General features: G+C 44.4%; 4 protein-coding genes across 4 annotated transcripts; 2 read left to right on the forward strand and 2 right to left on the reverse strand.

Annotated features, from left to right (window-relative positions):
* Positions 1-3780: 3780 nt before the first annotated feature.
* Positions 3781-4522, forward strand: EAE98_012306 (uncharacterized protein; the record flags this gene model as incomplete). The annotated part of the gene is made up of 2 exons (XM_038959931.1): positions 3781-3868; positions 3945-4522. The coding sequence occupies 2 exons, from the start codon at positions 3781-3783 to the stop codon at positions 4520-4522; spliced, it is 666 nt and encodes a 221-aa protein (XP_038803688.1).
* Positions 4523-4830: 308 nt separating this feature from the next.
* EAE98_012307 (uncharacterized protein) lies at positions 4831-6623 on the reverse strand (the record flags this gene model as incomplete). The annotated part of the gene is made up of 3 exons (XM_038959932.1): positions 4831-5388; positions 5437-6389; positions 6440-6623. The coding sequence occupies 3 exons, from the start codon at positions 6621-6623 to the stop codon at positions 4831-4833; spliced, it is 1695 nt and encodes a 564-aa protein (XP_038803689.1).
* Positions 6624-7595: 972 nt separating this feature from the next.
* On the reverse strand, positions 7596-11072 carry EAE98_012308 (uncharacterized protein; the record flags this gene model as incomplete). The annotated part of the gene is made up of 5 exons (XM_038959933.1): positions 7596-8270; positions 8321-8660; positions 8709-9949; positions 10002-10928; positions 11046-11072. 5 exons carry the CDS (start codon positions 11070-11072, stop codon positions 7596-7598), a joined length of 3210 nt encoding a protein of 1069 aa, XP_038803690.1.
* Positions 11073-11485: 413 nt separating this feature from the next.
* On the forward strand, positions 11486-15269 carry EAE98_012309 (uncharacterized protein). Its single transcript, XM_038959934.1, has 4 exons — positions 11486-11772; positions 11836-11992; positions 12071-14312; positions 14362-15269. Exons 1-4 carry the CDS (start codon positions 11743-11745, stop codon positions 14831-14833), a joined length of 2901 nt encoding a protein of 966 aa, XP_038803691.1. The 5' UTR covers positions 11486-11742; the 3' UTR covers positions 14834-15269.
* Positions 15270-15618: the final 349 nt, after the last annotated feature.

The raw sequence follows: 15618 nt of genomic DNA on the forward strand, positions 1-15618 counted from the left end.
CTCCATTCTTGATTCTAGGAGAGTCCCGACCAGTGAGTGGTACGAGATCCGTACTCGTACTGATGTGACACGAAGAGATGTAACCCCCAGAAAGGTCGGTACCCATTGATGACACTAGTCATACCGGCACTCCCATCTCCTCGGGTTTACCTTGTAAATTTCAACGTTACATTTTCTAAGTGGGGATCCCGCTACTCCTTTGGGATCACCTCTTCCATGACCACGACATGTTTACCCTTGTTTGGTTTCCCTTGCTATGCGGAATGGCCTTTTGCGATTCTCGATACAATCTCATGCAAATTTCGATGAATGACAGCTTATCCATTTTTGATACCATTGCCAATATCCTATCATCCGCGTGTCAAAGAATACGATAGACAAACGCTCTCAACGAAGAAGCCGCTGCCTAACTGTACAGGAGTCTCTTTCTAAAGCACTTGCCAATGAAAATAGTGGCTGAGGGGCCTACAGAAGACCTATTTTTCTCTTTTTGATTCTATTGATAAAAGCTTTCACAATCTGTCCTTCCTTGATAGCTCCTAGGTACCCATAAACTGGTCATTTGATTATGACCCACGTGAAAAGTTATCTATCCACCGACCAAAACTAGGCCCATGTAATGGCTCGCAATAAACAATCTTCCAAACCAGTCACAATACATTTGTTCATCTCATTCAAGAGGCTCATCTTGTGACTCCTTCCCGCCGCAACTCCGACTACCAAAGAATGCAACTTGTCACTCCAAATTTCCCCGCACATACTCGTAGAGTACATCTGTCACAATTCTTTAATATGTCAACGCGATCCTAGTACCTTGACTCAATGCTAGTCAAAATAGGACTCATCTTGAGTAACCCGACCCTCACCAAGGAGTCATGCACCACGTCAGCTTTGCTCAACCTAGCTGACTCATATGGCCTTGAAGCTAATCTTTTCATGATGCCATATCGGGAAACGCCCGATCAAGATGTGGTACGGCACTCACTCACGATAACCGAGTCGAGTTGGCTGGGTTGCTTCGAAAATCCACACGGGATATGTGACATGTCGTCGGCTTAAGTCCGCAAATCCTCGGGGAAGAGACATTGGGGGATTGCTAAGCCGGAGCAAGAGGCCTACCGGTGATGGTTTATTGTGCCAAGCTACGGTTCGTAACCCAATATCATTACGAGGCAGAAGAGAAAATGAGTGACTCCTCATTCGCTGTTATCTGTCGTTGAATGCGGCTCAGCAAACCTTGACACGAGACATTCTACTTCATAAGCAAATTTTTACAAGTAGGGACTCTTTCATACTACTGCAGGCACCTCGTGCAAATTGAAAAAACAACGTGGGCATCCAACACAACATCCATGAAAAGCTGACCCGAGAAAAATTCACTGGCAGGAGATAGCGAGGGATAGCAAATGGACAAATTAGAGAATGACAGCTTCACTTTCCCCCGCAACAATGCCAGTCTCTCACTCGCGTGTTGGAGATCATTAATCAATTCAATTTAGAAAAGATCAATGCTGGTCTAGCTTTCGAGCGACTTTTTTGTGTGGGGGAGGTTCAATGCACGTTGCACAGCCACTGTGTTTGTTGTCCACTAAGCCTTGAAGAACCCTTGATCTTCGGGGTGAGCGAAAAACTTCCGTCTGCAGGGTCCAGAAACATTATATTATGTTCACGTTCGAACGATTATGCCCCGATCTGTCTTAGGCAGTGGTGACGCATAATTACGGCTCAGCACAACATTGTGAAAATGCAAAGAGTTCCAAGGTTTCCTACGCGGAGGTAACGTGATTATTTCCATTTTTGGATCTGGCCGGGATCGCCGTGAAAATGGGCTGGCTCTGGCTACACAGCATGAAGAAAATCATTCTCTTGCACGAAAAGAATCTTCGAAAGCACACGCAGTGCATAATGTAACACTGGTACATATGTACCACGCCGCCGGTTTGCAGGGCGAAGATTCCAAATATGAGTGATTCCATACTATGGGATGACCTCAAACAACACTTATCTCCTTACGATTACATCTGGAATATGTCCATTGGGAGTTTGCAACCCTCATTGTCCTGAACTGGAATGAATATCAAGCTCAGCCAGTCGCGTACTCATTTCAATTCGCACCCCTGTATTCCCTTTTTCAAGAAACCACTCCTCCATTTCCCTATTCTGTACATCTTGCCCAAAGGTCAATTCCCAAGCATCCGGAAGAGTCTTACGGCACCTAAACGCGGAACCGACGAGGAGATTACCGGATTACTTCTCCATGCGGGTATGCAGAGACAGTGTACACAGTGAGATCGTTTTCCTCATCGCATGGTAGGCATGCATGATGCCAGCCATGGCTGTGAGGCTTGAGCAAGCCACATCGAAAGGACATTCTTACGCGAAGGATTCGGATTTAATTTCCAAATAGAGATCCTTTGTCGGTTCCAAATATTGATACAGTAATGTTCTGGATTCTTCCTTCGCTACTTCCTGCGACATAAATTCCGCGGCGTTTCCACATAAATTCTCTTCTTTGAGTCTGGACCCCCCATTTCTGACAGCATCTCAACGACATAGTTTCTTCCGAAATCTTCCATTGAGCTACAATAACAGAATTCTTCCGACCAAGATATCAGAATTATCTCCGTTCTATTGATAGAAGAATCGGGTATCACGGTATTGTCGGAGGTTGGATTGATAATCCCAATTCACAAACATTGGTGTTGATCGTACATTTCGACATGCAGGTGTAACTCCACTGAAGCGGAGTCAGATTTATCAGTTCATGAAAGAGTTCTCAGCCATGAAAGTTGGAACATTTCCTCCGAAGAGTTTAAAACATCTGAGTATTTCCGGCATTCGATGTCCACGCATTGGGGTTTGTTTGGATATGTTCTCCGTTAATCACCAGAGTGGATAGGGAGTTGCAGGTACGAGACACAAAATCCCCAATGCAGGGTCGACGACACAGACATCGTATCTTGGGCTAAATGTTGAGATGCGGCATGCATCGCATCTTAATAATCCAATACGAAAATTTGGCAACCTGAAAATAAAACGACATGAGCTCCGATTTCGCTGTCGTCTTCATCTGTTTTGAGATGTATTAGCAGAAGAATCTTACGCTCGAGGTGTTGAGATGATAACGAATTGCGAGAGCGAAGCCTTTTAGGGTGCAACTCTCGTTGCGTAAGCTACCTATCAATTGTGTTGAAAATGAGTAAAAATGTAAATGTCATCTAGCATAACAGACCGGAAGCTTCGTCATCTTGTATCAAAATATACGAAAATGAAATGTATATGTGGAGTGGCGGATAGACATGTTGTGAAGAGGATAGGAAGTTAAAGAGGATAGAAAGTTAATAATAAGTCTAGAACCATAAAATGGGTGGTGCCCTGATAAGATAAATTTAACTGCCGCCGCTATTAATCCATCCCGCCCGAGCCACTCTCTCACGTTCCATCAATTTTGACAGCATCTACGATATGTCAGTACCCAGTGGGAAGGTTATTTGACTCAGATGTATACCTAGGCTGATAGAGGAAGAGATAGATATTCATTGGACCTTGAACTTCACATCTCTACAAGTAAAACTGATCCAATCTGTAGCTGTATCAATATGCAAGAGCTCCATGCAATATTTGATTTGGGTGACTGTTGATTGGTAGTGGTTAAACTTCGGATCTCTATTTCTCATAAGGCTGAAGAAGTTCAATGTACCTGGAATCCTAGATACCCAAGAAAGTTCAGTATACATTTTATTACAACTTCCAAAAAAAAAAAAGAATACCACAATAAAAATGTCTACAAAACCGCTATCACCAATTCGCAAAGCCTGGTACCAATGGAAAGCCCTGCGTCTTCCCTGGCGCAAACGTTTCTTCGTCGGTTCGTACACTTCCCTCTCCCCTCTCAACTCGCCACTCCTCTCCCTCCCTTCATGAAGCTAACCAACGCACTCCAGGTCTCGATCTCCAAAATAACTCCTTCTGGGAATTCCGCGACGCTATAACCGCAGGTCGCATGCGCAGAATAGTCCAAACACCATCCTCGATTCAATACTCAGACGTGAAAATAAGTCCTCAGTGGCATCAGTGGCTACGGCATACACGCGAAGATGCACCTAGTATAGAAGAATTGATGGGTGACATAGCGAGACAGGAAAGATTAAAGGTACTAGCTAGACAGGCTGATGAGAGATGGAATGCGAAAGCGAGTTTTCTGGATCAGCCAGCGTCGAGGCAGCAGGCGTTGCCGGCCACGCAAGTCAGAGATGGAGGGGCGTACACGGGGACGGATCCGAGGGGAGATGGGAAGGGTGTGGCGAATGCTGTTGCGAGTGAGGCTGGGGAGGCGGAGAAGGAGAAAGTGGTCACTACGGAAAAGCCGGCGAGTGGTGAAATACCGTATAATGCGACGACACAACCGAGAGAGGAGAAGAAATATAAGGATGATCCATGGAAGAAGGCAAGAGGAGGACCAAGTGAAGAGTGGCAACCCCAGGCCTGGGATCCGAATGATATGCCAGCAGCTCGAAGATAATGTATTAATATTATTATAGTAATTACGATTCCAAATGCACGGAGTAGAAGGCAATTTTGCCCACCCTGTATCTTCCTATTACTTTACGAGCATCTCTTCAGACACAATGTTGCTCGAAGTGCCATATTCTTGCCATGATTTCCACGAGCCACTGTATCTAAGTAAACCGTAAAATTGACGAACCCTTTTCCTCCGGAACCTGATAGCAAATGGTATCGTTGAAAACTCCAATCACCAGTAAACTCCTTGCTGACGTGAACCTATTCGGTCCAAACGTGATTAACTCCAACGTGATGTTAATAATCCAACTAAGCACTAGACTCTTCTACCCAATCCACTAAACTTCTTAGTCTTCTTGAGCTTGCATCTAGAAAGAACTTTGCAATTTCCTCCTCCTTCTTCATTGCATCTGCTTTCCGTCTACCATCCGTCTTGCACTTCTTCTCTCTTGCGCTGATTCCCCTTTCAATCGCGTCATCTAAATCAGGTGTATGAAGACCTTCACAATCCGTCAAGAATAGGCGGAATAGATTTTCCACCAAGATTGAATATTTGGCATTGTCCTCTATGGATGAAGTCATAGGACAATGCGGAAGATAACAGATCTCGAGGATTCGTTGCGTGAGTGTGTCGTTCTTGAAATCCTCAACATCTTGAGGACGAACTGCAGATTTTGGAAGATATCGCGAGCATAATAGTTGTATAAGCGAGACAAGCACCACCGAAGGGAAAGGTGATGTATGCGAGATATTGAGGAGAAGTGAAAACGATGCGATAGGAAGTGCTACGGTGAACTCTGCGAGGAGATCGTAAACATCGCGTAGAGGCATGAATTTTTGCGGGATGGTCGCGGAAGCGCGTGATAGCTGCGAAGTTCAGTATGGGATTTTGAAAGACAGGAGGAAATTTCTTACCAGAGTTATGATTCGTTGACGCAAGCGAATAGAGTCCGGGTCTCCAATATTAGAAGAATATGTTGGACCGCCTTTCTTGCTCTGCTTTGAGGCTACTTCCTCTTGACCCTCTGATGTATCTGATGCTAGATCTCCCTCTTCCTCTTCATCGAAATCACCAAAGCCCATTTCCTTAATATCTTTGCTGTCCTCCCATTTTCGTTTTTGTGATTCATCTTTCTTGATGTCTTTGGTTTCGTTCTCAAAAATTTCTGGATATGCTTTCATGGATTGCGCGGATCCGTCCGCAAAGACCGCCTTTACAACCCGCCTAACAGCGGTTCCATTACGGTTCTGACTAGAGACTCCTAGGTATTGTACCAGTAACGAATCTTGAAGCATCTCATGACTGGGAGAAACCTCCTCGTTCTCTTGGTTCTGATTGACTTGAGCGCTGAATGCTGCTTCATCCATGGTCTCTCGCTCGTGCCAGTCCGCATCCAGCACATCTAATAGATACTCCAAAAGAACCTTCCAATACCTCCACCTCTTGGGATACCTAACACTGCAGTTAAATGACCAGCCCACTATCTGCCAAAAGTCCTTGGCGCATCTCCACAGTCCATTTTGAGATATGATCCCTTTTATATCATCGTCGTCATCACTGTTAGAATCACTCTCTCCATCGCCATAGACTCGACGGGCATGTCTGCCAGATTCAAAGGAAAATGCTTTTTGGAGATTGGCGCTCTTAGGACCAATTTCAGTAAGGGTATTTCGTAGAAGAGTAATGGATCTGGAGGCTACTTCAACATGATCATGCTGGGCTCGAGTTGTAGTGATGGGATGGACTAGCAATGTGCTGGCTATTTGTAGAAACTTGGGGTTCGGTATACAGGCAGCTTTCGAGGTTGTAGTTGAATGTGAAATGCCAGAGGTAAGGACATCGGAAAGTAAGATGAGGGCGTGGTTATCTATTTAAAATGTAAGTAGTCGCTCAACAACCAATGTAGTCAATCCCTACACATCCGCTCATCAAAGTATATTTTGACATGGTCCTCAATTTCTCTAGAGACTCTGTTTGCTTGACAATATTGTGGATTCTCTAAAGAATTCCCACGTTCATCTGTGCTATCTGCCATAGAGGATGGAGCCGGCGACGATGGGGACTCCAAAGCCGTGTGAAATGAGGATGGGGAGCTCAACATCCTGGCGTTGTGGGTGGGTGGGGGTGTCGCGGTGCTATAATTTCGACGCGGATTTCGCGTTTGTGGCCTGTACAACCCCGCGTCTTGAGTGATTTTTACCGATTTTTGGCGGGTTTGCTCCCTACATTAACTGAAGACTGACAATCTAAAACATCAATATATTGAATGAATCCAGATGTTACACGTTATTCTTTCACAAAAAGGGTTTATCTATCTATTATGATGTTGATTTTGAAACCTCTGAAGTTTGAGGAAGGAATCAATAACAAAGTAGGCCAGAATGCTTTCCATCGTTTCAAGTGGAATATTTTGGAAGGATCTACGTTGGGTGTGGTGGTGTTATTTGTGAATGTTTGCAAAGTTACAGATTTCCCAAGTTCAAAAGAAGTGTACATGTTTTGAGTGGACAATGTCACCTGGTACCAGTTCCATTATATGGTTATGATGAAGTTGGATGGTAAGATTTTTCTAAATTTGGACACGAGAACTTTATATTGTCAATACTAGCATCCCGCGCAACGTGTTTTGAAGACAAGATCTCCGTTCAAGAGTATTCAAATCCTAGTTCTTGACCGCAGAGATATCAATAAATCGAGAGAAGACTACACGGTGAAGCGAATGCATGAACTTTGCCTACGAAAATTCGATTAACCTCAATCTTCACGTTCAGAACAACAAGGTGCAAAGTTTCTTGCACTGGAGCATAGCCTGCATACAATGGGTACTTGGTGTTGATCATTTGTTTTCAAACTTTAGTTCTAGCAGTGAGACACAAAGATTGTTAGTGAAATGGGTTCAATGGATAACCGAAGTTCGCGGTTGTTTCTCCTATCCTACGGTACCTCCAATAATCTTCAGGTTTGCAAACCTCTCAATGTCAAATGGTCTGTCTTATTTGAAGGCAATTTGATATATATGCGCGCCATTGAAATCCTCGATGCCTCTCAAATGTGAGACAAATAAGATTTTGGTTTAATCCACACCGGACTCTTCTTCGCCTTCATCATCATCATCGTCATCGTCATCGTCCTCATCGTCGGAGACGTTCTCACCAAGCGCCTTTAAACGTTCCTTATACTTTGTCACCTTCTCCTCCATGTCACCGAAAACCATCAGCAGATCATCAAGTTCGCTTTGAGCGGCCTGTCTCGCGGTCTCTTTGTCCTGCAGATCCGCTTCCACTTTGGCAACCTTATCTCGAGCAGTGCTGGCCTGCTCCTCCATTTCCTTGACTTTCTCCCCCGCTTTAGCAGCCTTGTTCAGAGCGGCGCTGGCCTGCTCCTCCATTTCCTTGACTTTTTCCTCCGCTTTGGCAACCTTGTTTTGAGCGGTGCTGGCCTGCTCCTCCATTTCCTTGACTTTCTCCCCCGCTTTAGCAGCCTTGTTCAGAGCGGCGCTGGCCTGCTCCTCCATTTCCTTGACTTTGTCCTCCGCTTTGGCAACCTTGTTTTGAGCGGTGCTGGCCTGCTCCTCCATTTCCTTGACTTTCTCCTCCGCTTTGGCAACCTTGTCTTGAGAGGTGCTGACTTGCTCCTCCATTTCCTTAATTTTCTCTTCTGCACGCTGCAAGCGTGCATCTTGTTCGGCCTTGTTTGCAGCGTATTCATCATGCGCAATTTGCAGATCTTGAACGTGGTCATTGTTTGCCTGTACCATATTAGTGAACCATTGACCATTGGGATAGACGAAAAGCATACCTTTGCAAGATCAGATTCTAATCTTTCAATCTTACTCTGAAGATCAGCTTTTTCCGCATCTGCCCGTCGCCGCACACGTTCAGAGTTAGCCTCAGCTGTCTTTTGTACATGTTCCAGCTGTCTCTGATAATCTTGGACTACCCGCTCATGCTCAGCCCGTACACTCTCAGCGTTAGCTTCCGCACTCTTTTGAGCTTGTTCTAGTTGCTTCTGATGATCTTGTTTTATCCGATCGCTTTCTGCTCGAATACGGGCAATGTCAGCTTCCGCTGTCTTTTTGACCTCGTTTAACTGTCGTTGATGATCTTGATTCGTTCGGTCATGCTCTACACGCAATTTCCTTCTGCTCGTTAGCCCTTGAAGTTTACCTGACCCGAATTATACATACCTCAAATCTTCTTCATGGTGTCGCTGGAGAGCCTCGTTGACATTTTTAATTCTCGAATGTTCCACTAATGCGGTCTCCTTGGTCCTTCGATGATCGGCTTGCTCCTGCCCTAATTGTCCTCCCAGAACCACCAACTCTTCTTCCGCCTCTAACAAAGCCTTGGACTTCTCGTCTAGCTCAGACCTCAAATTGTCTACCATTTCTCGAGAAATTCCCTTTTGAACACCATTCGCGATGACTGCGATTTCAAACCCAGGATCCCGGTCGATTGCACGTAGTAAACGACTGAAATTGTCTTTCATGAAATCCACGAATGATTTGTCAAAAAATACATCAGGTAAGCTTCCAGGCGCTGCAGAGCTGAGCTTTTGGGGAAGAACTTCAAAGTCTCGCAGTAATGGGTGAGCTCTGAGTTTTGTAAGTCGATCTGTGTATTGTTCTCTTCCTAATTTTGAGCCGAGAATCGGATGGATGGTCGCCCGGGGTACTGGGGAATCTTTGGTCGAGAACTCATAGACAATTCCAAGCAGAACAGCACAAAGTCCTTGAACCATCACGCCATCGCCGCCTGTATGTAGAGCAGCTTGAATCAGACTTTGAATGTTGCTACCTTCGCCCAGGAAGTCATTCACAGCATCTGGATCTTCGAAAAGCCACCCACAAAGAAGCATGAGATACGCAACCAGGACGCGCTCATCCACAGCTTTATGAACGCCAAGAATTAGATTGGCAGTGATAGATTGAATACAAGTTATTACTTCCTCTCCATTTTCAGCATCGCCCTCAGCAACGCCCATGGCCATACTCTTCGCCTCAGCGTCTTCGAATATCAAGTGGAACAGAAGAACCGATGCAAACCAGTAACGGTATGGATCACTCGATATATGACTGTCTAGAGGTTGAAGAAGTGTCGTCAATACATTTGCTGTCTCGTCGGCTCCAGAAACATGACCATCTATTGCTCGGCGGAGGAAATGTTTGCGGATGGCTGGGTGATTGTAAAAATAAGCTTTGATACATTCACAGGCAGCAGCACGCGAATCAAAAGCTGATAACGTAGGTACGCTCAATGTCAAATCAAGCAAGCCGTCAATGACGTAAACCTTTGGAATGGCGTTGTGTTGTGTTTGACCATTGCCATCAGCTAGGGGCTCATCAAGCACCGAGGTGACTTGTTGTTGAGCGAAGTTCTCTTGAAGAGCTGCGTTGCCTCGAATCATATCCGCACAGGTTGAGAGAGCCTATACCTTCAATCAATATACAAGCAGTTTTGTGTGGACAAGGATTGCATACCTCAGCTTTGATTTGGACTTCTGTGGATCGACTGAATGCTAACTGCAATACTTGATTGAGAATACCGTGCTGCGCAAAAGACACCTGATTTGCTTGAGTTCCCACCCCTCCAGTAATTAGAAACAATCGTAAAACCGCAAGTAGAGCATATATGTTTCTATTCCGTTGAACTTTAGCCCAATCAGCCACCTCCCCAGCTTCATTTTCGGCACCCAATGCATCGTTCAATAATTTTGATAATTTAGTAACGCAACCTGTCTCTCGGAAGAAAGACTGATTAGAAACGTTAAGCCTTAAAAGATTTGCGAGAAGGATCAGGCAGTCTTCTACTATTCTATCACCATCCTGAAGGGAGCCCTCGAGCTTTATTATGTTGAATATGCGATCGAAAGCATTTTCAAAAGCGACCAATTTTTGCAATTCCGAGGAACTTGGCGTCAAATAGGTCAACAAGGAGAGTCCTTCATTTCTTATTGCCTCCCTCCGATCATCTAATACCGCCACTAATCTTGATATACCCAAAGGAGCCGTAAATATACATTCTTCAGTTCTCTCGGCCCGGGATGATAAAATTAACGACAGGAGTTGTAATGAATATAGACGGGAATAGAAATCATTGGTATCCAGAAAATCCAATAGTAATGTTATATTATCTTGCCGTGTGGTAAATTCATCAGCTATGAAATATGCAAGCTCCTCCGATGCTTCAGCGCTGTTTTGGTTCGGGTTGAAGAGGAATAGAAGAGTCTCAAGGACCACTTTGATGGAATCGACATCCTCCCCATCTTTGCGCAAACTTGCAATTAGTCCTCGTAGGGCCTCAGAGGCCACAGAAGCAGGATAATCTTTTGCAAAACTGCGAAGGCCTAAACATGCTGCTCGTCGATCTTCTAGAAGGGTAGAGGAAGTCAGTCGAGAAGCGTAGACCTAGTCAATATTGTATTAGTTTTCGGTAGTGCAATACGGGAGCAAAACACTAGGGGGCTCTGAAGCAGATAGTGGAAATGGAAACGGAAATGCAAATGGAAATGTGACTATACTTACGGAAATGGTCTCCCCAACTTTCGACATTTCCCAAAATAGGATATGAAAGGTGTTCTTGGTCGTACCCAAGTTCCCCCCTTCTTCGTTATGATTTTCTGACTTCTATTTGTACATTGAATATGGATGAATGGTTTGCAAGTTTGAGAGACAGTGGCATAATGTCACCTTTTTTGCATATTGAATCCACCACAAGGAATATGTGTGTTCGAGATTTGGAGTTTGCTGGATCAAATCTCATTTGGGAGCTTCTCCAGACATACATGCAAATGGAGACTAGCGCAATTGAGCCTCTAGCGTCGGTAAACCGAAAAACATTCCGTCCCTAGTTTGCCTGGAGCCTGTCTACTGGTGGTCTGAACCGAAGTCCGAAGCTAACATACAATGAATTGCAGCTGCAGCATCTTTTCAATGTTTTATTTCTATTTCTTTCAACTTTACATATACAATTGTTCCACGCTTCTCTGAACACATCATTTTGCGCATCGCCGTGATATTCGAAATTTTCATACTTTTAAAGGCGCATACGCCTAAGAAAAGTCTCGCGATTTATTCTTTGCGACATTTCGATAATCTGATAAGTAGATTGGACTAGCGCAAGGCAATCTCGAACTTATACCAGCTCTGTATTTGCTTTGAAGACTTTTCTCTCATTTTATCACCTATCACCTTAAAATAAACCGTAGATCATCCTTTCGCAATGGGTGTTCCAGCACTGTTTAGATGGCTGGTAAGTTTTGATTCTCAAACTTCATCGTTTCTTGATTTGCTAATAATATTGTTTGACTTCCAGACCAAGCAATATCCCAAGATTGTATCGCCTGTCATTGAAGAGCAACCACGCGAAATTGATGGGCAAATCATTCCTGTTGATATCAGGGGACCAAATCCTAATGGGGAGGAATGCGACAACCTTTATTTGGACATGAACGGAATCGTTCACCCTTGTAGTATGTTCATCTCAATACACCTGATTGTCGAGAAGACCAATTTGCCATTCTTAACTTATGCTAATACTTAATCTTCAGGTCATCCGGAGGATCGCCCGCCACCCAAAGATGAGGAGGAAATGATGTTGGAAATTTTCAAGTACACGGATCGAGTAGTTAACATGGTGCGACCCAGGAAACTCTTGATGATTGCTATTGACGGAGTAGCGCCACGTGCCAAGATGAATCAACAACGCTCTCGCCGATTTCGTTCCGCGCAAGAGGCAAAAGAGAAGGCGGAAGATAAGGCAGAGTTGCTCAAGATGTTAAAATCACAAGGTAGCCATATCGAAGAGACGGAAATCAAGAAGGCTTGGGATTCCAACGAAATTACACCAGGAACTCCATTCATGGACATTTTGGCCCTTAGTCTCAGATATTGGATTGCATACAAACTCAACACTGACCCCGCTTGGGCAAAGATGAAAGTCATCATCTCAGATTCTACCGTCCCAGGAGAGGGTGAACACAAAATCATGGAATTTGTTCGATCCCAAAGATCTTCTCCTGATCATGATCCTAATACCCGTCATGTCATGTATGGATTAGATGCCGACTTGATCATGTTGGGTCTTGCAACGCATGAACCTCATTTTCGTATATTGAGAGAAGATGTTTTCTTCAATGATGGAAAACCAAGGACCTGTAAATTATGCGGCCAACATGGGCATGAAGCCCGAGAGTGCAAAGGCATGTACAAAATAAAGGATGGTGAGTTTGATGAAAAGGCTAGCGCCCCTACTCTCAAACCATTTATTTGGCTCCACGTCTCAGTTCTTCGAGAATATCTAGCTGCAGAGATGTATGTTCCTAGCCAACCTTTCAGATTCGATCTTGAAAGAGCTTTAGACGACTGGGTTTTTATGTGTTTCTTTGTCGGCAATGATTTCTTACCTCATCTTCCCAGTCTCGAAATTCGAGAGGACGGTATCAACACTTTGATTGCCATCTGGCGTGATAACATTCCGTATATGGGTGGTTATCTGACTAAAGATGGTCACGTAGACCTCGAAAGGGCTCAATTCATCCTCGATGGATTGGCCAAGCAAGAGGATGCCATCTTCAGAAAAAGAAGAAGGAATGAAGAGAATTTCCAGAAGAAGCGCAAGCTCAACAACGAGCGAAACGCTCGTGGTCGTGGAAATAACGGTGGCCCACATGATTCGCCGTCTAACGGTAGACAGCCTCCTGGTGGAGCTGCTCCGACTGGCTTACCACTGTTCACTCCAGGCACGGCCAACAAGGAAGCCAAGGCTATGACCCATGATATGGTGATGAACCGAGGTGCAGCTTACAAGGCTAGTATCGCTAACAAAAGTGCGGCTGCAGCCCTGAAGGAGATGATGAATGGCAAGCCAGCTGATGATAACGGTGAGCCTAAAGCCGATGATCCGTCGTCGGAATCACCAGCGACTGCACTGGGAAAACGCAAAGCAGAGCTCATTGAGGATGATGACAGTAGCACGCCAGGACGCAACACACCTACTCCCGGGACACCAGGAACCCCAACAACACCTGGAGACGACCTTCCCCCTGACACCGTCAGGCTATGGGAAGATGGATACGCTGATAGGTACTATGAGCAGAAGTTCAACAGAGATCCTAAGGATATCGAGTTTCGTCATGAGGTTGGCAGAGCCTATGTGGAAGGACTGGCCTGGGTTTTGCTATACTACTTCCAAGGATGTCCATCTTGGGATTGGTATTACCCTTACCATTATGCTCCTTTTGCCGCAGATTTTGCCAATCTTAAGGATATGAAAATCGATTTCCAGAAAGGAAGAATTTTCAGACCGTTTGAACAACTTATGGGAGTCCTTCCAGCAGCTTCAAGACAAGCTATTCCGGAGCAATTTCATCATCTAATGACCAATGAAGATAGTGAGATCATCGATTTCTATCCCGAGGATTTTGTAGTTGATTTGAACGGTAAGAAATTCGCTTGGCAAGGCGTTGCTCTATTACCATTTATTGATTCGGAGCGATTGCTCGATGCAATGGCTAAGGTGTATCCCACGTTACCTGCGGACGTTTCAGCTCGTAACGGCCTTGGAAAAGATGTTCTCCTGGTCTCAGAAGCTCATCATGATCTTTATGATGAAATCACCAGCAAATTCTACTCAAAGAAACAGGATGCACCTCATATGAAACTGAACCCCAAGGTCAGTGAAGGTTTGACAGGACGGATCGAGAAGAACGAGGACTACCTTCCATACAGCTCTTTGGCGTTTCCGCTGGACAGTGATGCAATGCCAAGCCTCGATGAAGATCGATCAATACGGTAATTATACTTCAACTCTTGAATAGTATCTCGCTTACAATCTATCTAGTGTACATTATGAGATGCCCAAGTCTAACCATATTCACAAGTCTATGTTATTAGTTGGAGTTGATTTCGGCAAACCAGCACTCAATCAGAGCGATATCGAAATGACAAAAAGCAGGGCATCTAGATCAGGTCGAAATTACGGTGGAGTGCCGTTACAAGGTGATGGAAGAGGTCGCAACCAATTCAACTATGGTTCTGGTAACAACAATCGCGGCAATGGCAATCGTTACAATGGTCCAGGAACGACAGCACCTAGATATAACAACCAATCTTATGGTTCTCAGAACAATTATAATAACTACAGTCAGCCGCCTCCTCCACCAGGTTGGCAGCCACCTCCACCCGGAGCTGGAGGGTTTGCTCGTGGACCTCCACCACCACCACCGGGTTCATATGGTGCCTATCCACCACCACCACCTCCCCCCGGATACGGAGGTTATAACAATTACAACAATTATGGTGGAAGACGTTAAATTAGGTTACTTCAATAATTTCCGCTGATCTACCATTGAAAGATGGTTTTTTTTTTCTTATGTACAATACGATGATATTGATCCAGAGGCCAAACTTGCTACATCGAAATCAAGAGAGCTCAAAAGGACCAACAGGAATAAGGAGGTAATTGAGGAGAGATTTAAAAAATTGAAAGAAATCGAGAGGACAAAAATTGAGACAGCAAAAGAGATATATTGATCTGATCTCATGCATGTCTAATATTACAGGCTTGTATCATCCAAACGGCGCAAAGAACTGGGACGACATGACATTACCTAAAAAATGTTTGGGCGTTTCTGGTTCTCAAGTCAAAAACTCTATCAAAATGATAATGTCGTGCCTTGAAAATATCTAGATTTTATCACTAAAGATCCAATGGCATGACTCTGCCACTGTTACCAAATATTAGTAATGTTACGATGACTAAAATGTGCCGTGTATCTAGATTTGTGTGCATCAATAAATTCAACACTTGGTCAAAGGACAAATCAGATCAATCCAAGCAATGTAGGATTCGCGTTTGGTGCACTTTCATGGTCACATAGGTATGTACCTAGTAGGTACATAGTAGCTAAGACTTGATAACATTTTGACATGTTCCTGCAATTTCAACGTTGTCTCATGTAAATGTAACAAACATTATGAAACGAGGGTATGCAAGTCATTTCTTGAAGGATAAATAGCGGAAGCATGGAACGACAATAGTATTAATAGTATCGTAGGTATCCATTAGACAGAATTCCCGGTCCTATGCTTTCGGCCT

The sequence above is a fragment of the Botrytis deweyae genome, assembly GCF_014898535.1.
Source record: "Botrytis deweyae strain B1 chromosome Unknown BDEW_063, whole genome shotgun sequence".
In the NCBI taxonomy this organism is placed as follows: Eukaryota; Fungi; Ascomycota; class Leotiomycetes; order Helotiales; family Sclerotiniaceae; genus Botrytis; species Botrytis deweyae.